Raw genomic sequence first — 26,446 nt, 5'->3', positions numbered from 1 at the left:
TGAAGAATCCAGACTTGCTGGAGAGGTGTTATCTCGAGGCATTTTCTAGATCCTCCAGCATAATTCTATGGGATACTTCCATAGGAAGTTGTCCATAGTCATGCTGAAGAATATAGATTGGCTGGAGAGGTGTTATCTCGAGGCATTTTCTAGATCCTCCAGCATAATTCTATGGGATACTTTCATAGGAAGTTGTCCATAGTCATGCTGAAGAATACAGATTGGCTGGAGAGGTGTTATCTCGAGGCATTTTCTAGATCCTCCAGCATAATTCTATGGGATACTTCCATAGGAAGTTGTCCATAGTCATGCTGAAGAATACAGATTGGCTGGAGAGGTGTTATTTCTAGGCATTTTCTAGATCCTCCAGCATAATTCTATGGTATACTTCCATAAGACGTTGTCCATAGTCATGCTGAACAATACAGATTGGCTGGAGAGGTGTTATCTCTAGGCATTTTCTAGATCCTCCAGCATAATTCTATGGGATACTTCCATAGGAAGTTGTCCATAGTCATGCTGAAGAATACAGATTGGCTGGAGAGGTGTTATCTCTAGGCATTTTCTAGATCCTCCAGAATAATTCTATGGGATACTTCCATAGGAAGTTGTCCATAGTCATGCTGAAGAATACAGATTGGCTGGAGAGGTGTTATCTCGAGGCATTTTCTAGATCCTCCAGCATAATTCTATGGGATACTTCCATAGGAAGTTGTCCATAGTCATGCTGAAGAATACAGATTGGCTGGAGAGGTGTTATTTCTAGGCATTTTCTAGATCCTCCAGCATAATTCTATGGTATACTTCCATAAGAAGTTGTCTATAGTCATGCTGAACAATACAGATTGGCTGGAGAGGTGTTATCTCTAGGCATTTTCTAGATCCTCCAGCATAATTCTATGGGATACTTCCATAGGAAGTTGTCCATAGTCATGCTGAAGAATACAGATTGGCTGGAGAGGTGTTATCTCTAGGCATTTTCTAGATCCTCCAGAATAATTCTATGGGATACTTCCATAGGAAGTTGTCCATAGTCATGCTGAAGAATACAGATTGGCTGGAGAGGTGTTATCTCTAGGCATTTTCTAGATCCTCCAGAATAATTCTATGGGATACTTCCATAGGAAGTTGTCCATAGTCATGCTGAAGAATACAGATTGGCTGGAGAGGTGTTATCTCTAGGCATTTTCTAGATCCTCCAGAATAATTCTATGGGATACTTCCATAGGAAGTTGTCCATAGTCATGCTGAAGAATACAGATTGGCTGGAGAGGTGTTATCTCTAGGCATTTTCTAGATCCTCCAGAATAATTCTATGGGATACTTCCATAGGAAGTTGTCCATAGTCATGCTGAAGAATACAGATTGGCTGGAGAGGTGTTATCTCTAGGCATTTTCTAGATCCTCCAGCATAATTCCATGGGATACTTCCATAGGAAGTTGTCCATAGTCATGCTGAAAAATTCAGATTGGCTGGAGAGGTGTTATCTCGAGGCATTTTCTAGATCCTCCAGCATAATTCTATGGGATACTTTCATAGGAAGTTGTCCATAGTCATGCCGAAGAATACAGATTGGCTGGAGAGGTGTTATCTCGAGGCATTTTCTAGATCCTCCAGCATAATTCTATGGGATACTTTCATAGGAAGTTGTCCATAGTTATGCTGAAGAATCCAGACTTGCTGGAGAGGTGTTATCTTCAGACATTTTCCAGGTCCTCCACCATAATTTTACGATGTTCTTCCAATGGAAGCTGACCTAGAAATTACCATGTTGTGGTGCAGCCTCTGGAACTACAGCATTGTTTTTCTCTTACCAATATTTTGATGTTGGGTTGGCCGGGCTGTGGCGCAGGCTGGTTAGGAGCCAGCTGCAACAAATTACTCTGACCAAGAGGTCATGAGTTTGAGGCCAGCCCGTGCCTGTGTCTGTCTCTGTTCTATGTTATGGCATTGAATGTTTGCCTTATATGTGTGCAATGTGATCCGCCCTGAGTACCCTTCGGGGTGAGAAGGGCAGAATATAAATACTGTAAATAAAATAAATAATACTCACGGTCTGGAAGGGTGAACCATTCCACCACGTTGCCAAATGGACCATCGATGCCGACCCCATTTGACTGGACGGCAAACTCGTATCTGGTGAATGGCTTCAAGCCGCTGATGAGGATGTCTTCATTTGAGCTGCGGCAAGAAGGAACAGTCATGAGAAGGGAGAGAAATGTTACAGCACAGGTTGCTAGCTGTGCCACTTGCAAAATGCTTGGTGAGCGTTTGGCAAGCCAACAAGGCCCAGCAGAGTTGCCAGGTCTTGCAAGATGAAAAGGCATCACTGTATATGCTGGCATTTGGCTACTCTCGACAGAGCCATAGGTGCCTTTTGAAAAGCAAGCAGGAAGCCTCTTGATGCGAATCAGCAGTGGACACGCACTCTGCAACCACAAAGGGCCGGCAAGTATAGGTAGGTCTCCTGCCACAAAGTTTTTAGCCTCCCACAAAATGAATATTCATTTAGAACACTATCTGACTATTCCAGTTCCGTTACCCTTAAGAAGAATATAGACCAGGGCCAGGTTTGAACAATTCGGTATTATGATGCAAACTGGTCGCTACTGTAACATCCCAAGAAATGAGAGATTTTGTGTTTGGGGAGAACAAATAGTGGAAGATATCGAACATTTTTTGATTGACTGCCCAGCATATGCTGAACTTCGACACAGATATTTACATCCATTACTATCTAATTTTAGGTCTCCCAACAGAAATGATCTTCTGACCGTCCTCTTGCAAGGACAAGAAAGATCCACCATAATCAGAGTCAGCCTTTTTATCCTGAAAGCTATCAAGTAAGAGCACATTTCCTGAAAGAAGAATCAGGAAAATATATTATTATTATTATTATTATTATTATTATTATTATTATTATTATTATCATCATCATCATCATCATATTGTATGACACAGCAAACAAGATAGACATGCTGGATTTCCTATCACAAAATCACAAGTCGAACACTTCCCAAGTGTCTAGGACTGTGTGATGTATTTTCGGATGATGTGCGCAGATCCCAGGCGGGTGGCCTTTTGCAGCTGGCAGATCGTAATTTTGTCAATGTCTATTGTTTCCAAATGCTGGCTGAGATCTTTTGGCACGGCACCCAATGTGCCCATCACCACCGGGACCACCTGCACTGGTTTCTGCCAGAGTCTTTGAAGTTCAATCTTGAGGTCCTGATAGTGGCTGAGTTTTTCCTGTTGTTTTTTATCAATGCGACTTTCACCTGGGATGGCAACATCAATGATCCAAACCTTTTTCTTTTCCACAACTGTGATGTCTGGTGTGTTGTGTTCCAGAACTTTGTCAGTCTGGATTCAGAAATCCCACAGTATCTTTGCATGTTCATTTTCCAATACTTTTGCTGGTTTGTGATCCCACCAGTTCTTTACTGCTGGGAGGTGGGACTTGAGGCATAAGTTCCAATGAATCATTTGGGCCACATAGTTGTGCCTCTGTTTGTAGTCTGTCTGTGCGATTTACTTACAGCAGCTGAGGATATGATCAATGGTTTCATCGGTTTCCTTGCACAGTCTGCACTTTGGGTCATCAGCTGATTTTTCGATCTTGGCCTTAATTGCCTTTGTTCTGATGTCTTGCTCCTGTGCTGCAAGGATCAGGCCTTCTGTCTCCTTCTTCAGGGTCCCATTCGTGAGCCAGAGCCAGGTCTTCTCCTTATCAGCTTTTCCTTCCATTTTGTCATGGAACTTTCCATGCAATGTTTTGTTGTGCCAGCTGTCAGCTCTAGTTTGTAGTGTGGTTTTCTTGGTACTGGTTTTTTGTCTGCTGTGCTTTGAGGAGTTTCTGATTTTTGACTTCAATCAAAATTATTATTTTATTATTTATTATTATCAATTATTATCAATTATTATTATTATTATTATTAAGCACAAAGGGCCGGGAATATATGATGGATGCTTCCCTGCAATTACTTCTGGATAAGTCAGTAGGGAAGAATGCTGAACAAATAGCAAGTTATGCTGATACAAAAGGTATATCATTGCGTTTGCTGCCTTGTTCTTCAGCTGATCACTTACCTTGTGTAGTAGGTCACAAGGGAAGCGTTTTTGAGTCCCCACGGGCTGAAACGCACAGTGTAATTGACAATCTCCACCGTGGAGAAATCGGGTTTCTTCCACTTCAACCAAATTGAGGTGGAGCTGTTGGATTCCACATAGACATGTGCTGGAGGCAGCGGTGGTCCCTTCTGAACTGGCGGGTCTGAAAAGTAAGGAAGCAGCAAGGAATGGGGCATGGATTGAAAAGAATGAAGGGAAGTAAATACATACAAGTACAATGTTCCCTCACTTCTTTGCGGTTCACTTTTCGCGGATTCGCTGTTTTGCGGTTTTTCAACAAACTCTAAAAGACTATTATAAATTATAAAAAATTACAATTTACAGCCTAAGGAAGGGAGGAAGGAGAAGCCAAAGGGACAGAAAAGGAGTCCAAGTGGCAACGGGAGGAGAAGGAGGCAATTTATCAACACAGGATTGGTTGATAAAGACTTAAAATAGTATATACTGTATATACTCGAGTATAAGCCTAGTTTTTCAGCCCTTTTTTTAAGACTGAAAAAGCCCCCCTTGGCTTATACTTGGGTGAGGGTCCTGGTTGGCTTATATTTGGGTCAGCTTATACTCGATGGTAAATATGGTACATTTATTATTTTTCTCTATTATTGTTGCTACTACAGTAGAGTCTCACTTATCCAATTAATTGACTTATATTATTAGTTAATTGACATATTATTAATCAATTCACAAATGATATATAGTACATACTTGGTTAAGAAATACAGTAGAGTCTCGCTTATCCAACGTTCTGGATTATCCAACGCATTTTTTATTAAATGTTTTCAATACATCGTGATATTTTGGTGCTAAATTCGTAAATACAGTAATTACCACATAGCATTATTGCGTATTGAATTACTTTTTCTGTCAAGTTTGTTGTCAAACATGATGTTTTGGTGCTTAATTTGTAAAATCATAACCTAATTTGATGTGTAATAGGCTTTTCCTTAGTCCCTCCTTATTATCCAACATATTAGCTAATCCAATGTTCTGCCGGCCCGTTTATGTTGGATAAGTGAGACTCTACTGTATTACATTTGTTTTACTCTATTCTTATTTTTATTATTAATACATTTATTATTTCACTCTGATCTTATTATTGACACAACGACATTGTATGACACAGCAAACAAGATAGATATGCTGGATTTCGTTTCACAAAATCACAAGTCGAACACTTCCCAAGTGTCTAGGACTGTGTGATGTATTTTCAGATGATGCGTGCAGATCCCAGTAAGGTGGCCTTTTGCAGTTGGCAGATCGTAATTTTGTCAATGTCTATTGTCTCCAAATGCCGGCTGAGATCTTTTGGCACGGCACCCAGTGTGCCCATCACCACTGGGACCACCTGCACTGGTTTCTGCCAGAGTCTTTGAAGTTCAATCTTGAGGTCCTGATAGCGGCTGAGTTTTTCCTGTTGTTTTTCTTCAATGCGACTGTCACCTGGGATGGCAACATCAATGATCCAAACCTTGTTCTTTTCCACAACTGTGATGTCTGGTGTGTTGTGTTCCAGAACTTTGTCAGTCTGGATTCGGAAGTCCCACAGTATCTTTGCGTGTTCATTTTCCACAACCTTTGCAGGTTTGTGATCCCACCAGTTCTTAACTGCAGGGAGGTGATACTTGAGGCATAGGTTCCAATGAATCATTTGGGCCACATAGTTGTGCCTCTGTTTGTAGTCTGTCTGTGCAATTTTCTTACAGCAGCTGAGGATATGATCAATGGTTTCATCGGTTTCCTTGCACAGTCTGCACTTTGGGTCATCAGCTGATTTTTCGATCTTGGCCTTAATTGCATTTGTTCTGATGGCTTGCTCCTGGGCTGCAAGGATCAGGCCTTCTGTCTCCTTCTTCAGGGTCCCATTCGTGAGCCAGAGCCAGGTCTTCTCTTTATCAGCTTTTCCTTCAATTTTGTCAAGGAACTTTCCATGCAGTGTTTTGTTGTGCCAGCTGTCAGCTCTAGTTTGTAGTGCGGTTTTCTTGTACTGGTTTTTTTGTCTGCTGTGCTTTGAGGAGTTTCTGATTTTTGACTTCAGTCAAAGCAGGTTCTTCACTTTGTTTTACATATTCTGCCAGGGCATGTTCTTCTTCTTTGACTGCTTGTTTTACTTGCAAGAGTCCTCTGCCCCCTGATCTTCTAGGCAGATACAGCCGGTCAACATCACTGCGAGGGTGCAGTGAATGATGAATGGTCATGAGTTTTCTTGTTTTTCTGTCCAAATTGTCCAGTTCCATCTGTGTCCAGTTTATAATGCCAGCAGTATATCTTATGACAGGTATGGCCCAGGTGTTTATGGCCTTGATGGTGTTGCCTCCATTGAGCTTGCTTTTGAGAATTTTTCTGACCCTTTGTGTGTATTCTTTACTGACCACAGTTTTCACATGTTCATGCTTGATGTTGTCCAGCTGTAATATGCCCAGATATTTATAGGCCTCTGGCTGGTGACACTTTATTGTTTGGCCATTGGGCATATTGATGCCCTCACTTTCAATTATTTTTCCCTTCTTCAATGCCACTGTCGAACATTTGTCCAAACCAAACTCCATGTTGATATCAGTGCTAAAAATTCGGACAGTGTTGGTCAGAGATTGGATTTCAGTTTCCGTTTTCCCATATCGCTTCAGGTCATCCATGTACATCAAATGTGAAATTTTGTGAGAATTCTTAGATGTTTGGTAGCCGAGATTTGTTTTTTGTAAGATTGTTGACAGAGGGATCATGGCATTTATTATAATTATTGCATTTATTATTTACTCTATTTATTATTATTACATGTATTATTTTACTCTATTATTATTAAAAGGATACATAAGCATATTTACATTGAAGAAGAAGAGAATCATGATTTGATCAGAGTAGGACAGTCTTATCTTAAATTTGAGCTTTATGTAAATATTCAAAAGCATTTGACCTTCTGATGCCTCAATTAATGTAATTTTATTGGTATCTATTTTTATTTCTGAAATTTACCACCCTTGACTTATACTGGAATCAATGTTTTCCCAGTTTTTTTGTGGTAAAATTAGGTGCCTCGGCTTATATTCGGATCGGCTTATACTCGAGTATACACGGTAACTGTTGGATTATGGTTGTATGTGTATGAAATGTAAATCAAGTGTTTTCTGCTAGGCAAGAGTGCGTGTTTCAGTAATGAAACAGTTAACAGTAGGCTGGTTTGACTGACAGCTTGTTGTGACTGCTATGACCTATCAGGCCTTTGGAGGTCGGAACTTCCTTCAGACTGAGGAATGTGCTTCTTATCTCTGTGTGTGTTGAGCTGTGCTTGCTGAGGCGAGAGGCTGAAGAGAAATGCCAGCTCAGAGTGATGGCTTTTGCTATGCTTTGTAAATATGTATTATAGATATTGAATAAATGTTTGGACCTCAGACTACTGATGTGTTTGAGTATGACATCAAACAGTAATTGGTGAGGCAGACGGTTGCAACCAATTCATCAGGGTGCTGGAGCAGATGTGTGAAACCTAGGGCACCTTTGGCCCTGGACCTGTGCCATTTCCTGACCAGGATGAAGAAGAATTGGGTTTTCTCCCAAGTCAGCAAGTTTCAACACCCTTCCAGATACCTCATGTTGACATTTCCGAATCAGAGCCAATTAAGAATGCCCTTGAAACAATGCAGGCTCTCCCAGATTATCCGGAAAACTTGGCGTTTGATCGTAGGGCATTTGTATATTCAGACAGATCAAACAGACAGAGTCTCCGGAGAAGCGCCAGATTAGCGGAGCGTGGTAACTATGGTTAAGCCCAGTTCTCTTGGGAAGAATTGGGGAGTTAGACACCTGGTGTAATAACTGTAACAAGCTCAGTTCTCTTGGGAAGTTTTAGGGAATTAGGCACCTGGTTTGGGGGAGCTTATGAACTTCAATAAAAGTGTTGTGTTGAGAACTTGCCTTTGCGGTGACAACTTTACATCTCCCTGAGAAACATTATCGTCTCCAGCTCCTGGATTTCCAAGCGGCCTGACGGTGCACTTACTCTTGAGTAGACCGGGCACCTGTCTACCTCCTTGCCAAGTTTGGACTGTGTTTCAGCTCCAGAACATCTAGTTTCTGCCTTGCCCTGAAACCCTGTTTTTGGACATTTATTCAAGAGAACTCTTCTTGCTTCTTGCTCTTTTCCCTACTCAAAACTCAGGCGGAGTTTGAGTGTGTTTCAGTTTCTGGATTTTGAACTCTAATACTGGACATAAGAATTTTACTTATTGGACTAACTTTGATCTTTTCTGAAAGGTCAATTGCTTCTACAACTTTGCTGCTTATTTCCTATTGGAACTTTACTTGCTTTAATAAAGATATTATATCGTTATTGGTCTTTGTGTTGGTTTTCGGTGCTCCAGCTGCCTAGGGCGTAACAAGATGATTGATGAAGTTTGAAGAAACCCACCCGGCGCGCACCCTGACCTCCACGCTCACAGTAACTACTAAAATAATGTATAAATATTAAAATAAATATAGTGTCCCTACTTCGCGGATTTTCACTTATTGCGGGTGGTCCTGGAACCTAACCCCCACGATAAGTGAGGGAATGCTGTAGCAATATAGGGATGAGCAAAAGGCAGTTGTGTGTCCTCCTGGGAAACTAATGTAGCCTCCACGACTCCCATGTTCATTACTGCTTTAAAAATGGATTCATGAAGAAAAAAACTTTTATAAAATGTTTCACAGGTGGTATATCACTCCAGTAAAACCTGCCAAGATGAATAAAAATCAAAGAATGTTGCAATAAATGTTGGAAATGTAAGACAGTTCTCTCACGCCAGAAGCGACTTGCAGTTTTTTGAGTCGCTCCTGATACAAAAACTAAACGATTCCCCATCCTTCTCCAAAGAAAATTTACCATTTTCAAGCTCTGATCTAACCTCAAGTATTGGTTCCATTCTTCCTAGGAAAGCCATCCCTGACTGGCAGAAGGAATCCAGGTGCGGAGGGACAACCCACCTGCTGCTGCGGTCGGGGCTCTCTCGGTTTTGCCCTTCCAAATCGCTGCGTAGCCATCTTCGTGCTTGTTGAAGGCCACCACCTTCACCTCATAGAGCCTCCCAGGAACTGGATGGAGAAAATAGAAGAGTGAGCTAGATCTAGCTCTTTTATTCCGTTTCCAGTGAGACAGAGTTATGTCAGGCAGTGGGCTGTTGTGAATTTTCCGTGCTGTATGGCCATGTTCCAGAAGCATTCTCTCCTGACGTTTCGCCCACATCTATGGCAGGCATCCTCAGAGGTTGTGAGGCATATACAACCTTTGAGGATGCCTGCCATAGATGTGGGCAAAATGTCAGGAGAGAATGCTTCTAGAACATGGCCATACAGCACGGAAAATTCACAACAACCCAGTGATTCCGGCCATGAAAGCTTTCGACAACACATTATATCAGGCACTTTACAGAGCAAGAAGGCAGACATACAGACTAGAACTAGACTGGTGACACAAACAAAGGGGACCACATTTTACTCATATAAACATCCACTCTCTTTTTTATGTTAGGTAATGGTAAAGGTTTCCCCTGACGTAAAGTCCAATCCTGCCCAACTCTGGGGGTTGGTGCTCATGAGGAGCGGCTTAAAGAGCTGGGCATGTTTAGCCTGCAGAAGAGAAGGCTGAGAGGAGACATGATAGCCATGTACAAATACGTGAAGGGAAGTCATAGGGAGGAGGGAGCAAGCTTGTTTTCTGTTGCCCTGGAGACTAGGACACGGAACAATGGCTTCAAACTACAGGAAAGGAGATTCCACCTGAACATCAGGAAGAACTTCCTCACTGTGAGAAGGGCTGTTCGACAGTGGAACTCTCTCCCCCGGGCCGTGGTAGAGGCTCCTTCTTTGGAGGCTTTTAAACAGAGGCTGGATGGCCATCTGTCGGGGGTGCTTTGAATGCGATTTCCTGCTTCTTAGCAGGGGGTTGGACTGGATGGCCCATGAGGTCTCTTCCAACTCTACTATTCTATGATTCTATGATCTCCATTTCCAAGCCCAAGAGCCAGCTTTGTCCATAGACACCTCCAAGGTCATGTGGCCACTGGCATGACTGCATGGAGCGCCGTTACTTTCCCGCCGGAACGGTACCTATTGATCTACTCACATTTGCATGTTTTCGAATTGCTAGGTTGGCAGGAGCTGGAGCGAACAGCGGGTGCTCACTCCGCTCCTTGGATTCGAACCTGTGACCTTTTGGTCCACAAGTTCAGCACCTCAGTGCTTTAACACTGCGTTACCAGGGGCTCTGCCACTTGGAAAGCTGCTGTGAATTGCAGACCGGAACAGATTCACTCATATATGAGAACCGTACTAATTTAAAGTAGGAAAGCCAAACAATTGCTATGAAGAAGCAAGGATCTCAACTCCATCTCACAAACCAACCAAAGCCAAGTGCTGGGCCAGGAGGGCTCCTGCTCTGGAACAACCGAACCAGGGGGAAAACCTTATTCCACGCTCCCCTCGACCTCCCTCATGGTAGGAAACTGGGGCAGGGCTTTTAAGCGTTTCGATTCCCCATTGCCAAGGGATAAATAGGGCAAGCTAAGACAAAGGCGCCCATTAAGTAATTGCATGGGCCGGTTTGTCTCCGTTGCAGTGAAACAGCATCATTACACACTCCCTGAAGAAGAAGGCTTAGAAGGGTGCACCATTTCGGACATCATCAGCTGAGCGTTCTGGGCACCGTTTCTTGCGGTAAGGGAAGCCAAGCCTCCTGCGGACATCCAAAAAAAGAGCTCTTTCAAAGGCCTCCTGCCCCACTTTTCCTTCCCTGGTCCTGTTGGGGCTCATTCTCCATCCCGTTTCTTTTTGAGATGGGCTCATTCAAGGGGAACCGCTTGAGCGACTCCGTGTTTACAAATAGAGCAAAGAATGGGGACAATTCTCTCTTTAGGCACCCGGTTCCCTTTTCCCGCACGGCCTCCCGTCTTGTCAGCCTCCACTGACGAAGCGCCACTAATTAAGCTAAGGATCGCCAGCTCCGTTGGCAGCCACAATGCGGCCCACACAAAGCAGGCTTTCAGCGGTGCCAGAAGGATCTCTCTCGCTGGGATGCGGGTGGGAGATGCTAGCAATGCCACTCCACCCCTGTTTCAAGGAAAAGCTTCAAAAGGTTATTTTGCCCTACAGCCCACCTTTGCCATCTGGAAGGAAAGTAATATTTCATTGCCTTTCTCTACTAAGAGCTCTACAGCAAAGTTGGCACTTGAAGTTGCATTGGCAACGATTGTTGTTCTTTACAATTATGGCTCCATGTTACCTTCCACCATTTCAGAGAAAAATAGAACAAATGGCCAGATAACATGAGACAGCAAAATATTATCAACAGGGAAGAAGAAATGAGCTAAGAGCAGCAGTTTGTTTTTGCCTGAGTGCACTGAGAAGGACAAGGTGTAAAAAATTTTGTTAGGGGTCGTAAGTGAGAATCCAAAAGTAGCAGGTAAAAACCCAGAACCTCAATCAGTGGCTGAGACCAGATGAGAAGCTCCATCCTGGGCATACAGGATGTTCAACATCTTTATTAACGACTTAGATGAAGAGCTAGAAGGCACAATCATCAAGTTTGCAGACGACACCAAACTGGGAGGGATAGCCAACACTCCAGAAGAAAGGAGCAGAATTCAAAACGATCTTAACAGACTAGAGAGATGGGCCGAAACTAACAAAATGAAGTTCAACAGGGACAAATGCAAGATACTCCACTTCAGAAGAAAAAATGGAAGTCAAAGATACAGAATGGGGGACGATGCCTGGCTCGACAGCAGTACGTGTGAAAAAGACCTTGGAGTCCTCGTGGACAACAAGTTAAACATGAGCCAACAATGTGATGCAGCAGCTACAAAAGCCAACGGGATTCTGTCCTGCATCAATAGGGGAATCGCATCTAGATCCAGGGAAGTCCTGCTCCCCTCTATTCTATTCTGCCTTGGTCAGACCACACCTGGAAACACACTGTGTCCCATTCTGGGCACCACAGTTGAAGGGAGATGTTGACAAGCTGGAAAGCGTCCAGAGGAGGGCAACTAAAATGATCAAGGGTCTGGAGAACAAGCCCCATGAGGAGCAGCTTAAAGAACTGGGCATATTTAGCCTGCAGAAGAGAAGGCTGAGAGGAGACATGATAGCCATGTACAAATACGTGAAGGGAAGTCATAGGGAGGAGGGAGCAAGCTTGTTTTCTGCTGCCCTGCAGACTAGGACACGGAACAATGGCTTCAAACTACAGGAAAGGAGATTCCACCTGAACATCAGGAAGAACTTCCTCACTGTGAGAAGGGCTGTTCGGCAGTGGAACTCTCTCCCCTGGGCTGTGGTGGAGGCTCCTTCTTTGGAGGCTTTTAAGCAGAGGCTGGATGGCCATCTGTCGGGGGTGCTTTGAATGCGATTTCCTGCTTCTTGGCAGGGGGTTGGACTGGATGGCCCATGAGGTCTCTTCCAACTCTGCTATTCTATGATTCTACGGGGAGACTTGGAAGACGCTGAACAGACTGCGCTCTGGCACCACGAGATGCACAGCCAACCGTAAGAAATGGGGCCACAAAGTGGAGTCCATGACATGCGAGTGTGGAGAAGAGCAAACCATAGACTTCAATGAAGTCTGAGCCCTGCCACGTGCACAATGGAGGACCTTCTCACTGGCACTCTTTGGCAAAGAAAGATAAAGAGCTTGTAAAACTACCACTCTCGGGAGCCAGGAAAGTTAAAGTGGTATCAGGCTTTATTCATTCTACAATTTAGTAGATGTGCCCAGAGTCAGCAGTAACAACTTAACCGTGACACACAACCCTGCCCCCCCCCCCCCATTGCATGGCTTAAGAACAGGACTGACTGAACGTACCTAAGTTTATCAGCTCATATTGCTTGACCTTCTTCTTCAGCTTGATGGGCCCCACGTCCCAAAGGCCGTCCCCGGTGCCTTCCGAAGGGCTCTCCTCGCTTTTCTCCTCCGCAGCCACTTCCCGGTAGTAAAGCTTGTAGCCTGAAATCTGGGCATGGTTGGCCGGAGGTTGCCAACTGACCAAGAGGGATTGCACTCTGGCTCTGACTTTTAACTCAGTTGGGGCAAATGGAACTAGGGAAATGGGAAAAATATCCTGCTGAGATTAAATTGCTTAAGCGATGTAAGCCTAAGGAACACAAAGAAACTTCAACAAGCATGATTTTATTGCTTTTTTTGTATGTTAGCACCTGAAATATTCAGTGAGTGGTATTATTATTATTATTATTATTATTATTATTATTATTATTATTATTATTATTTTATGACACAGCAAACAAGATAGATATGCTGGATTTTATATCATTATTATTATTATTATTATTATTATTATTATTATTATTATTATTATTATTATCTTTATTTATATCCTGCCTTTCTCCCCATAAGGACCAAAGCGGCTAATAATCACACAATCTAATGACACAATGACACAAGCTATCTCATATTATATATCTCATATTAACTTCCTTTGAGGGATTTCTTCCCAGCCCACCACAGAGATTGATTTACTCAACCAGTCCTTCTCTTTGCAGATCCAATCATTCATTGGAACTCTGGCTGGATGCTGAGAATTCTGGGAAATGTAGTTTAGGGCAGGGCCTGCTGAATTCTCTGCCATAGGGCTCCTCACCTTCCCAAACTACATTTACCAGAATGTTGTGCCTTCTCTGTCTCTTTCCCAGCAAACTCTGCTCTTTCCCTGCTGCTTCCCTCTCCTCATAGTGAGAGGCCATTGATTTAAAGAGGAAAGGCAGCCTTTTTGGCTTTGCTTTGCTTGCTTGCACTGACTTTGGGAGGCTTCCAAAGTTTACAAAATACAAACAAAAAAGTATTGGATGAGTTTCAATTCTTACGTTTTTGGCGCAGGCCACAACCATGTGTTGGATATCACGTTGTAAGTACGAATTTAACCAATTTGATACGACTTATGTTGACTAATAAAAAATTTGCACACCCTTATTCACTTTGACATAGATCAGTATAGAAACAAGAAGCAGCCCTACCGTGGGTTTGGTTGTCTCTGTCTCGGGTACGATGCTGCGTCCACTCCGAAGGCGCCCCATAACCCACGCTGCTGCTTGCCGCAATCCGGACTTTGTAGACCTTATTGGGGTGCAGGGCATGGAGTGTGAGCTGTGTCTCATTCGCCCCGACCTCCGTGGAAGAAATCAGATCTGTATCACAAAGACAAAGGACAGCTCCTTTGAGAAAACCATAGAAATCCTAGGGTTGGAAGAGACCCCAAGGGCATCTTCCATGTAATACCACTATGTAATATGATTTTTGTTCCTGCGTTATAAATGTCATTTCCTGATTGGTTCTAGCATAAAAACATGGGTAAACGTATTGACAAAGACTTTCATGGCAGGAATCACTGGGTTGCTGTGAGTCTTTCTGGAACATGGCCATATAGCCCGAAAGACTCACAACAACCCAACTTGGGTAAAGTTTATGAAACTACCAAAATTTTGTGTCTGCAAGAGGGACATCTTGCTGCATATTTTGCTCCAGTTTTGCCATGAACATCTCATCATCGTGTCTCAACCAATTCAACACAGTTTGTGCCACAAAAATAAAGTTTCTGGAGAAGAACAACTACTTTCAAAGTAAGGATCACACAATGAAACAGGAAATAATACTTTCAAACCAGGAACAGGAACATTTGTCAAATTTAGTTACATAGTAACTAAATTTGCTGTGGCGCAGGCGGGAGAGCAAGCCAGCTGCAACCAGCTGCAATGAATCACTCTGACCAGGAGGTCATAAGTTCGAGGCCCGCTCAGAGCCTATGTTTGTCTGTCTTTGTTCTATGTTAAAAGGCATTGAATGTTTGCCTATATGTGTAATGTGATCCGCCCTGAGTCCCTTTCGGGGTGAGAAGGGCGAAATATACATGCTGTAAATAAATAAATAGAATAATAATAATAATAACAACAACAACAATACATTTTATGAATTATTTTATCATTTATCATTTTATGAACTTCAAAGACTCTGGCAGAAACCAGTGCAGGTGGTCCCAGTGGTGATCGGCACATTGGGTGCCGTGCCAAAAGATCTCAGCCAGCATTTGGAAACAATAGACATTGACCAAATTACAATCTGCCAACTGCAAAAGGCCACCCGACTGGGATCTGCACACATCATCTGAAAATAAATCACACAGTCCTAGACACTTGGGAAGTGTTCGACTTGTGATTTTGTGAAACAAAATCCAGCATATCTATCTTGTTTGCTGTGTCATGCAATGATGATGATGATGATGATGATGATGATGATGATGATATGCTTGGAGGCATTCCGAGAAACCTCAAAAGCACCGAAAAAGCCTTAATTTGGAGAGAACATCAATGCAGAAGGCAGCACTTCTCAGAACTGCACACTTTCTGGAAAAATACCTCCAATATCCTAGGTCCTTGGGAAGAGCCTGATATTCAGAGATAAATCCCAGACATTTGGACCTAAGGTGCACATGTGCTGTGTTGTTATGTACAAATAAATCTATTATGATAATAATAATAATAATAATACACTTTATGAATTACCCACTCTTCCTGTTAGCTCAAAACAGGGCACAACCAAGTCAAAAATGTATGAACATAAAATATATACAATAAATTTACACAAAAATGTAAAAAAAAAACATACACCAAACACAGACACAAAATTGGCATATAACAGCAACAGAATGTCAATCAAAACTTTTGAATAACAATTAGCAGCACTAATTACATCATGCACGCTGGAACTCAATTGACAGACTCAGTCTTTTAAACCAGAACACGCCCATTTGTATTTTATAAGTGTTTTTTATAAATGTCTGATGTAATTTAATAACTTTTTAATTAATTTGCAATGTACTGCAGAATTGCAATATGAATATATGACTCATTGACAGACCTGAACATGAAAAATGCGCCTGAAATGTATATTTAGATGTATAATTATGCTGTTTTTAATTTATATTTTAATCTTTATTGTAATTTTTAATCTTGGATGACTTTTAATTTGATGTAAACTGTGTTTGTGATGTATGTTGTAAGCCGCCCTGAGTCCCTTGATGGGTGAGAAGGGCGGGGTAGAAATGATGTAATAAATAAATAATAAATAAATACTGTACAATTTATATATATGTTTTATTGTAAGCCGCCCTGAGTGCCCTATTGGGTGAGAAGGGCAGGATATAAATATTGTAATAAATAAATAAATAAATAAATAAATAAATAAAACTCATGATTGAAAGTTGACTGGGCTGGCCTTCAGCCGGAAGAGTTGGGTCTTCAACTGTCTTTTGAATTCCGACATTAAATATAATTTTTTAAGCTGCAGGATCTCTTCCTTTGGCAGGTCCCAAACTGGCGCTATAAAGTATTCCATTGGAGCCCCATATATTGTCTCCTCCTCACCATCCTTAACCGGGGCATAGTCGATTTTGTATTTGGTGATCCTCCCGTTGCTCAGTTCCGGCGGAAGTGGCAGCCACATCACCTTGATATCTGTTGGCGTCACACTCGAAAGTGTCAACTGGGGGGCTGCACTGGGAACTGGGAGGCAAGCCACAAAACCAGTGAGTCTACATCATCTTCATCCAAGACACAAACAAGACACCAAGTATTCAACCGACATTTAAAAATGCAATAGACCATCCCTGCAGCAGAGGGTACTGAGCTCAGGTGCATCTAAACCAGTGGTTCCCAACCCGTGGGCCGCAACCCACTGGTGGGCCACAAGACCTAAAATAAGGTCCACAAGACATGCAGGGAAAAGTGGGTTCCTGGGGTTATTTGGGGTGCTGATTCAGAAAATTGCATTGGATAAACTACATCAGCTCTAGACTATTAAATATGGTTTTCTGTGGGCGAGCAGATGGCGACTACTGGATGGCATATGTTCTGTATCAGAAAGTAGAGCTGATGTGGTCTATCCAATGCAATTTTCTGAATCGGCACCCCAAATAACCAAACTGGATCTAAAATTGACCAAAACCTGATTGGTAACCCTTTTGGTACTTATGTTAGAGAGTGGTCCCTGGCCAAGTGGTCCTTGGTCCTTGATCAAAAAAGTGGTCCTTGGTCAAAAAAAGGTTGGGAACTACTGATCTAAACTGTAGAATTAATGCAGTTTGACACCACTTGGAATACCCTGGCTCAAGGCAATGGATTTCTAAGATTTGTAGTTTGCAAGGGTGAAAAGCCTTACAAAATCAACGTTCTTGATTCTGTAGCTTTAGGCATGACAGTTAAAGTAGGGACAACCTGTATTAATTCTACAGTGTAGATGTCATTGATGTTGACAGGTCAATGATCAAAAATAGCTTTCAAATAGCACATGGCACACGTCCCACATACAGTCTTAGGCTACTTTAGCCCCTTATGGTATCACTCCAAGACAGGGCTCCATGGCAGGGCACAACCTTTGCCACCTGAGAAGCTTGTGGGTATTAGGGGTGTGCAATCTGGTTAAACCCCATTCTATTTTCGGTATCCAGATTTCGGTGGACTCCCAGATCTGTTTTTCGGGAGCTTCCCAAATTTAGTTAGGGGGGAAAAAAATCTGGTTTTCAATCTAGCAACCAAAAGATCCAAGAAGATCTGGCCCATTGGCGGCAAAGGGGAACTTACGAGGCTCCTCTTTCCATCATTTTAAGGCAATCAGGTATAAGAAACCCCCCCTTTCTGGGATCCCTTTTTCTTATATCTTTCAATAAGATCTGGATTAAAGGCATCAGACTTAAGAAACCCCCCTTTCTGGGATCCTTTTTTCTTATATCTTTCAATAAGAGCTGGATTAAAGGCATCAGACTTAAGAAACCCCCCTTTCTGGGATCCCTTTTCCTTATATCTTTCAATAAGATCTGGATTAAAGGCATCAGACTTAAGAAATCCCCTAAAATCATCCTAAACATCATATCAAATACACAAAATAAAACGTATTTCTGGAAAACAGATATGTGAAAATAGACCAAACCAAATATTAAAATATTGTAAACACAAGACACAGGTTGAATATTCTACGCACCGTCCTCCAGCGTCTGTACATTTATGGGAGTTGAGGTCCGGCTGGCGCCAAGCTGAGAATAGGCCACGATGTAGAAAAGGTAGCTGCTGGCGGGGTCCAAGTCCCTGACCTGAAACTCGGTGGTGTCATTGTTCACGGCAAACTGGTACTCCACGTTGTTGGTGCCTAGAGAGGGTACACAACGCTGTCAGACAAAAAAAAGGAGAAGGGTTTGTCCTTTCTTCCAACTTAGCTTCCTTGGCAAGAAGCACAGAAATGTTCTCAATACATCTTTCGCCCAATTTGGGGCTTTTCATATCTTGGAGCAACCTTGTCACGGCTTCAACACATTCCTAGTTACTAGGGATGTGCGATCCATTAAAAATTCTTCAAAAGTCATTACAAAACTGGAGGTGCTGGTGCTTTATTTCTAAAGTGTTTCTAAAGTATACTTAGTGAAATTTTCGTTACTATAAAAAGACTAACGAAATTTCGTTACTACAGTAGAGTCTCACTTACCCAAGCTAAACGGGCTGGCAGAAGCTTGGAGAAGCGAATATCTTGGATAATAAGGAGGGATTAAGGAAAAGCCTTTTAAACATAAAATTAGGTTATGATTTTACAAATTAAGCACCAAAACATCATGTTATACAACAAATTTGACAGAAAAAGTATGCAGTAATGTTATGCTGTAATTACTGTATTTATGAATTTAGCACCAAAATATCACGATGTATTGAAAACATTGACTACAAAAATGGCTTGGATAATCCAGAAGCTTGGATAAGCGAGGCTTGGATAAGTGAGACTCTACTGTATTTCGTAACAGTAAAGGCACATAATTCAATTACAATAATTGGGGAAACTTCAGAGGCTCCTATCTCCCTCATTTTTAAAGCTATTGGTGTGAAACTTGCTACAGTGGTAGAACCCAATTACCACTTTTAGCCCACCAAATTTCAGAACATTTCACTTATCCATAGATTTCTGGTGAATTTTCAAAGTTTTTATAAACAATGTTTTTAATAATAAAGGAGATCCTAGTTTCAAAGTGTTATTTCCTGTTTAATTGTGTAGTCCTTACTTTGAAAGTAGTTGTTCTACTCCAGAAAGTTTGTTTTTGAGGCAGAAACTTCGTTAAATTCCAGTGTAATGAACTTTCACCATGTTTTTATGAGACAACCAATTAGAAACTGCCATTTATAACCCAGGAACAGAAATCATAGTGTAAAATATTACCAACTGTACTGGAACTCTGGTTAGCTATAAACTGATCTCCACTCCTAATTAGGGCTTTCTGATGCTGGTGCATACTGGGAAATGTAGTTTAAGGCAAAGCCTTTTGAATTCTTTGTCATAGGGCTCCTCCCCTTCCCAAAACTACATTTCCCAAAGTTCTATACTGTTTGCAAAATGCACTGCTCCCTCTTTTCACCTCTCCTAATGTGGAGACTCCATTAATTCCAGGCAGGCAGACTTTTTAGCTTAATGGCTTTACTTCCTTGCACTGAATATGAAAGTGACTTTGGGAGCCTTCCAAGATATACAAACCTAAAATGAAAAAGTATGGGGTAAATTTCAATTCTAAAATATTTTGTGTGCGCCACACAAATGTTTCGGATATGGCTTCCGACTTACAAAACTTCCAATTTTCTTACGATTTGTGACACTTCTGAATTTTTTGCACATGCCTACTGGCTACTTTAACTGCCATGGCCCAATGCCATGGAAATGTTGGGATTTCTAGTTTGGTGAGCCATATGCAGCCTTGGGCAAGAAAGACCTTGTAACAACAACTCCCAAGATCCAATAGCATCGAATCACGGCAGTTTAAGTAGCGTAAAGCAACATCTGTCTCACAATGTAGGTGCACTCCATCACAGCTGATGTCAATGGGAACCCAAGTTTATTCGATGTGGCATCAACCCTTGCCTTTGCACATTTTTCTAAGAACAATTTCTATGTATTTTAACAGTGTTTTGTTTTATCTCACTGTTTTATGTTGTACCCTGCCTCAAGCCACAAGGAAAGGCAGGTAATAAATACAACATTATTATTATTATTATTATTATTATTATTATTATTATTATTATTATTATTATTATATTGCATGACACAGCAAACAAGATAGATATGCTGGATTTCGTTTCACAAAATCACAAGTCGAACACTTCCCAAGTGTCTAGGACTGTGTGATGTATTTTCGGATGATGCGCGCAGATCCCAGTAGGGTGGCCTTTTGCAGTTGGCAGATCATAATTTTGTCAATGTCTATTTTTTCCAAATGCCGGCTGAGAGCTTTTGGCATGGCACCCAATGTGCCGATCACCACCGGGACCACCTGCACTGGTTTCTGCCAGAGTCTTTGAAGTTCATAAAATGATAAATGATAAAATAATTCATAAAAAGATAAAATAATTCATAAAATGTATTATTATTATTATTATTATTATTATTATTATTATTATTATTATTATTATACTATGTAACTAAATTTGACAAATGTTCCTGTTCCTAGTTTGAAAGTATTATTTCCAAATGCCTGCTGAGATCTTTTGGCATGGAACACAATGTGCCAATCACCACCGATGATGATTATTATTATTATTATTATTATTATTATTATTATTATTTTATTTTACATGTACATATACATAACAACACAGCACAGATGTGCATTAGGTCCAAGTGTCTGGACTTCATCTCTAAATATCAGGCTTTTCCCAAAGGCCTGGGATATTACAGGTATTTTTGTAGAATGTGCGCAGTTCCAAGAAGTGCTGACTTCTGCAGCATGTGGACTGATGTTCCATCTCATGTGTGTGTGTGTGTGTGTACATGTGAGCTTTGGATAGCATAGGGAAGGGTGAACAGTCCCTTGTGGTGCTTCCTTTGCTGTCTGCGGACTATCTGTATTTGGAAAAAGGAAGGTACGCACCCAAGGCTTTCTGATAATGCAAGGAGAAACCAATGATCTGCTCGCTGTTGAACTCAGGCCGTTCCCAGGAGACCAGGACGCTGGTGCTGGAGAGCGAACTGGCCGAGAGCTTCTTGGGTGCGCTGGGCAGCCCTTCGCGCACAATGACCTCCAGCCGGGCGGTGGCGCACGCCATGCCCAGGTGATTCTCGGCCACACATTGGTAGTAGCCAGCATCGTCCAGCCCAATCTGGTTGATGACCAAGGTGCCGCTGGGCTGTATCTTCACCCGCCCTTTGGATGAAAGCGGCTCCCCGTTCTTCATCCAGGAGATGATGGGGGGAGGCTCGCCGTCGGCTTTGCAGACAAATCTGGCAGTGCCGGCGCGGGTTCTAGAGATGGTTTCCGGAGCCTGGGAGATGTTCGGAGGAGCTAGATAATGGAGGGGAGAGAAATATAATTCAGTACAAACCCCTCTTAGGAATAACAAAGGATGCCTGCAATCCACCCAATGCACACAGAATTGGAAACATGGATACAGTAGAGTCTCACTTATCCAACATAAATGGGCCGGCAGAATGTTGGATAAGCAAATATGTTGGATAATAAGGAGGCATTAAAGAAAAGCCTATTAAACATCAAATTAGATTATGATTTTACAAACTAAGCACCAAAACATCATGTTATACAACAAATTTGACAGAAAAAGTAGTTCAATATGCAGTAATGCTATGTTGTAATTACTGTATTTACAAATTTAGCACCAAAATATCATGATGTATTGAAAACATTGACTACAAAAATGCGTTGGATAATTCAGAACGTTGGATAAGCGAGTGTTGGATAAGTGAGACTCTACTGTATATTAATTCTCTCCCCAGGGAAATTAGGTTAGCACCCACCCTGTCCACTTTTCATAAAGATCTAAAAATGTGGACTTTACACAGATATATATAAATCTTCCGGAGCCTCGGTGGCGAAGTGTGTTAAAGCACTGAGCTGCTGAACTTGCAGACCGAAAGGTCCCAGGTTCAAATCCCAGGAGCGGAGTGAGCACCCGCTGTTGCTCCAGCTTCTGCCAAACTAGCAGTTTGAAAACATGCCAATGTGAGTAGAGCAATAGGTACCGCTCCGATGGGAAGGTAATGGCGCTTCATGCAGTCATGCCGGCCACATGACCTTGGAGGTGTCTACGGACAACACTGGCTCTTCGGCTTAGAAATGGAAATGAACACCAACCCCAGAGTCAGACATGACTGGACTTAACGTCAGGAGAAACCTTTACCTATACCTATATAAACCTTCCTTGCTTAGTTTCTCCATACCTCACAACCTCTGAGGATGCCTGCCATAGATGTGGGCAAAACATCAGGAGAGAATACTTCTAGAACATGGACATACTGCCCGGAAAATATACAACAACCCTGTGATCCCGGCCATGAAAGCCTTCGACAACACATTAAAAATGTGGTTGTTCTACTGTGCTTTTGATTAGTTGGTTCCCCAGATAATTGTGGCCCCGGCTTTGACCCAAGATCTATTCCCTGTGCTTTACTTTTGTCCCCTGCCCATAGATATAGTATTCTACTTCATATTGCCCTTCTACTCCTAATTCTGTCATCTGACTTTTGCACTTTATCCATCAGCCCTGTCCTTGCAACCAATTGCACCACCCCACCGCCCATCAGAGCCCAGTAAATGTTTACTATGTCAGGCTACTGGTTATTAGCTCAATGGTTATTTTATACTGTGTTTTGACGTTGTTAGCTTTATATTGTTTCAGGAATTTTATTGTGCTATTTTAAACTATGTTGATCAGGCATGTCCCCTTGTGAGCCGCTCCGAGTCCCTTCGGGGAGATGGAGGCAGGATACAATAATAAAGTTGTTGTTGTTATTATTATTGTTATTATTATTATTACTGCTACTACTACTGACACAGCAAACGAGATCTATATGCTGGATTTCGTATCACAGAATCACAAGTTGACCACTTCCCAAGCGTTTAGGACTGTGTGATGTATTTTTGGATGATGCGCACAGATCCCAGTAGGGTGGCCTTTTGTAGCTGACAGATCGTAATTTTGTATATTATTATTATTATTATTATTATTATTATTATTATTATTATTATTATACTTTAAAAAGTATTCACAAGCTGACAAAATTAAATATTTGCAGGTGGACAAAATTAATAGTGACCTGCCAATCCGGACCCGCTTCAATTCCAGGAATTATCCCAGCCCTCTGTTCTTTTTCTCCTTTTTCATAGAATCACAGAATAATAAGAGTTGGAAGAGACCACATGGGCCACCTAATCCAACCCCCCACCATGCAGGAAAAGCATAATCAAAGTATCCCTGACAGATGGCCATCCAGCCTCTGTTTAAAAGTTTCCAAGGAAGGAGCTTCCACCAGTCAAGAAGTTCTTCACCAGTCAAGAAATTCTTCCACCAGTCAAGAAGTTCTTCATAACGTTCAGATGGAATCTCCTTTCCTGTAATTTGACCCCATTGCTCCTAGTCCTAGTTTCAAGGGCTTCATATCACGATCACCTTCTTCTTCTCCTTCCATATAACTATGCCATTGGTGTGTATAAGATCTGGACAACGTGTCTGGCAGAGAGCCCTGCAAGCAAGCTAAAGAAGTGCTGGTTCGATAGAAACACGATCTTCACCTTTGTCGTACCCTTGAGGTTCACCTGAACAGAGCCCGGCAGCGATGAGAGAAAAGCAAGGGAATGTTTTGTTTTATTATGTCTTACCAAGGACCGTGAGCTCAGCCGCAGCCATCACAAACTGCCTGGTTTGGGGTTTATTGGCCCGGCAGACATAGACGCCGGCATGATGAAGCTGGGCCTGAGGGATCAAGAGGTTGGTGCGTCCCACCACGATCACATCGGTGGCCACAGGGTCTCCATCTGGAAAGGGAAGGCGCATCAAAGCCACATCTGAATAGTGAGCAGCAACACGCTGCCATGGTAGAAACGGAGCTTGGAGGCAGACTACAACTTTTAGGATTTCTGGGAGTTGTAGGCCAAAAGCATCTGGGGACCCCAGGTTGAGAACCACTGTTTTAGAGGCATCGTCTCGTAACACAATTTGGAAAAGTTTTTTCTATGGACTGCAATGCCCAAAGTCTCCTCCTCCTCCTCATCCAATGGGACAATCTGGGAGTTGTAGTCCACCCAAAGGATCCAAAAGTGGGACCATTTGCTCTGAGTCAGATCCGGTTCGCTTTCCCGTGCCAACTGGGAAAACACAACCTTTCTTCAAAGGGACAAGCACCCAAACCTTCCCAACCGCTTCAGCACTTCAGCGATCTCTATTGCATCTTCTAATCCATCGTTGCTCAACCCCTGGGGAGGTCACGAGGGGGTGTCAGAGGGGTCACCAAAGACCACCAGAAAATATATTTCTTTGGCAGAGAGGGCTGAATATCTCTTCGCCTGTCCTTCTCTTCCTTTTTGGAAACAAACAGTGAATCTTCCCACCAAAAGCCCAATTTGCCCAATTTGATCGTTGGTGTGGTTCAAGAAGCTGTTTGATTGTAGGTGAACTATAAATCCCAGCAACTACAACTCCCAGATGACAAAATCAATCCCCCCAACCCCACCAGTGTTTGGGTATTTGTGCCAAATTTGGTCCAGTGAATGAAAATACATCCTGCATGGAGCTAATGGCGGAGAGTCGGATCTGCTAGGAGCTGCTAGCGGATCAACCTTTCTAGGCGATCGGGTAGAGCAGAAAGCTCCCTCTCCTTGCACCGACATAGCGGGAGACAGCGTAACCCGGGCGCCGTCCGACGGCCTAAAAGGGGCCCCCTCCTCAAGGGGGGGCACCTACAAAGGTCCGGACAAGGCGCCACAAGGGTACGGCGGATCGCAGGAAGGTGCACCTGGCCAATCCAGGCCACATCTCCAGCCGCTCAACACATTTTAAGATATAGCAGGATCGTACACGGAAGAGAGAAGGGAAGGATGGGGGATCCGAAAGAAGAACCGTGGCAGCGGTAAGAATCCTCGCTTCCTTATTCCTTTACCCCTAAGAGATAAACACCCACCCCTTCTCCCCTCGGTTGCAATTTACGGGAACTCTTCGGAAAGAAACTTTTGAAAAGAAAATAACCTATCCCTGGACCCTATTCTCACCCAAACAGTTGGGACTGGAAATCAGAGAACTTGGATTCCCGGAGACTCTTAGTAAGAGCAGGCTCAAGACAAGGCACTGCCAGGGGGAAAAAATTACTTGAAGACAGGCTGGGGGGAAATGGCGCGGCACTAATACAAAAGAAAAATTTCTGACCTTGAAGACGCCTCCGTTCTTGATAAGAGTGGGGGGGAAGAAAAAAAAAAAGACAAAAAACAAAAACAAGCAGAGAGTACTCCCCAAGGCCAGACTCAAGGCCACTCTCTGGACTGGAAAGAAAAAGAGCCGGGAACCCGGCGAGAACCAGGCTCCCCAAGGTTTCTCTCGCGAGAGGAGAGAGGGAAGACCTGCCAGAGACCTCTCCCAAGTAGCGCAGCGTCACGCGAGAGAGTCACAAGCCCTGCGAGACCACCAATACGGAAGGAAGAGAGAGAGAGAGAGTCTCTAAGAGAACTAGGGAGCACCGGGTACCCTCCCCAAAGGAAAAAAAAAGATTAAATCAAAAATAAAATCAAAAATAAAATAAAATACAAAATAAAAGAATTAAATAAACAAACAAAAAACCAATATAAGAGGCACAGTTAAAGAGACCATACAAACAAAAGAGAGCATTAAAGGAGCTAAAAGATATCAAAGCAGCTTCAATTTGCTAAATATATATACATATACGTATAAAAGATCTGCAAAGCAGAATATATAAATACACAATAATACAAAGACTACAAGGGAAGAAAACAAATCTACAGTAAGTAGAAGACGGGTTAAATCGAGAGGATTTGCATATACACACACACACACATATACACACACACATATATATATATAAATACAAACACAAATCTACAAATCAAACCCAAAACAATAAAAACAATAAAAGGAAAGAGGGAGAAGGGAAAGGGAAGGAAAAGAGGAAGAAGAGGAAGAAGGAAAGAGGAAGAAGGAAAGAAAAAGAAGGAAAGGGGAAGTAAAAGAAAGGGAAGAAAGGGGAAAGTAGAAGGATAGAAGGGAAAGAAGAGAAGAGGGAGAAGAAAAATAAGAAAAAAAAAGAGAGAGAAAGAGAGGAAATTTAAGAAAGGAAAAACAATAATAAACAAATAAATAAAAATAATAATAAAAACAAAAATCAAGGAGGAAGAAAGGAAAAGGGAAAAGGTAAGAGGAAGTTCTCTCTAATATACAAGACTCTGGGCAACAAGAGAATCTGAGCTGAAGAGTAAAGTGAGAATTAAAATAAGAGTTAAGATAGGATCAAGGGTTTTTGTT

At 42.3% G+C, this 26,446-nt stretch overlaps 1 protein-coding gene across 1 annotated transcript in view; it reads right to left on the bottom strand.

The window, feature by feature from the left end:
- igdcc4 (immunoglobulin superfamily DCC subclass member 4) overlaps positions 1–26,446 on the bottom strand; it is a 91,475-nt gene that overhangs the window by 22,925 nt on the left and 42,104 nt on the right. The window contains exons 6-14 of the mRNA XM_008120841.3: positions 23,800–23,955; positions 21,058–21,468; positions 18,141–18,305; positions 16,529–16,666; positions 14,126–14,296; positions 12,960–13,193; positions 9,089–9,196; positions 4,091–4,274; positions 2,055–2,182 (exon numbers count right to left, since the gene is read on the bottom strand). Of these exons, the coding sequence (XP_008119048.2) occupies positions 2,055–2,182; positions 4,091–4,274; positions 9,089–9,196; positions 12,960–13,193; positions 14,126–14,296; positions 16,529–16,666; positions 18,141–18,305; positions 21,058–21,468; positions 23,800–23,955 (1,695 nt within the window). The remainder of the gene's footprint in view (positions 1–2,054; positions 2,183–4,090; positions 4,275–9,088; positions 9,197–12,959; positions 13,194–14,125; positions 14,297–16,528; positions 16,667–18,140; positions 18,306–21,057; positions 21,469–23,799; positions 23,956–26,446) is intronic.

Source organism: Anolis carolinensis, unplaced genomic scaffold (genome assembly GCF_035594765.1).
Source record: "Anolis carolinensis isolate JA03-04 unplaced genomic scaffold, rAnoCar3.1.pri scaffold_11, whole genome shotgun sequence".
Taxonomy (NCBI): Eukaryota; Metazoa; Chordata; class Lepidosauria; order Squamata; family Dactyloidae; genus Anolis; species Anolis carolinensis.
Note: the sequence above shows the minus strand (reverse complement) of the source record. Positions and strands in the feature narration are given on the sequence as shown.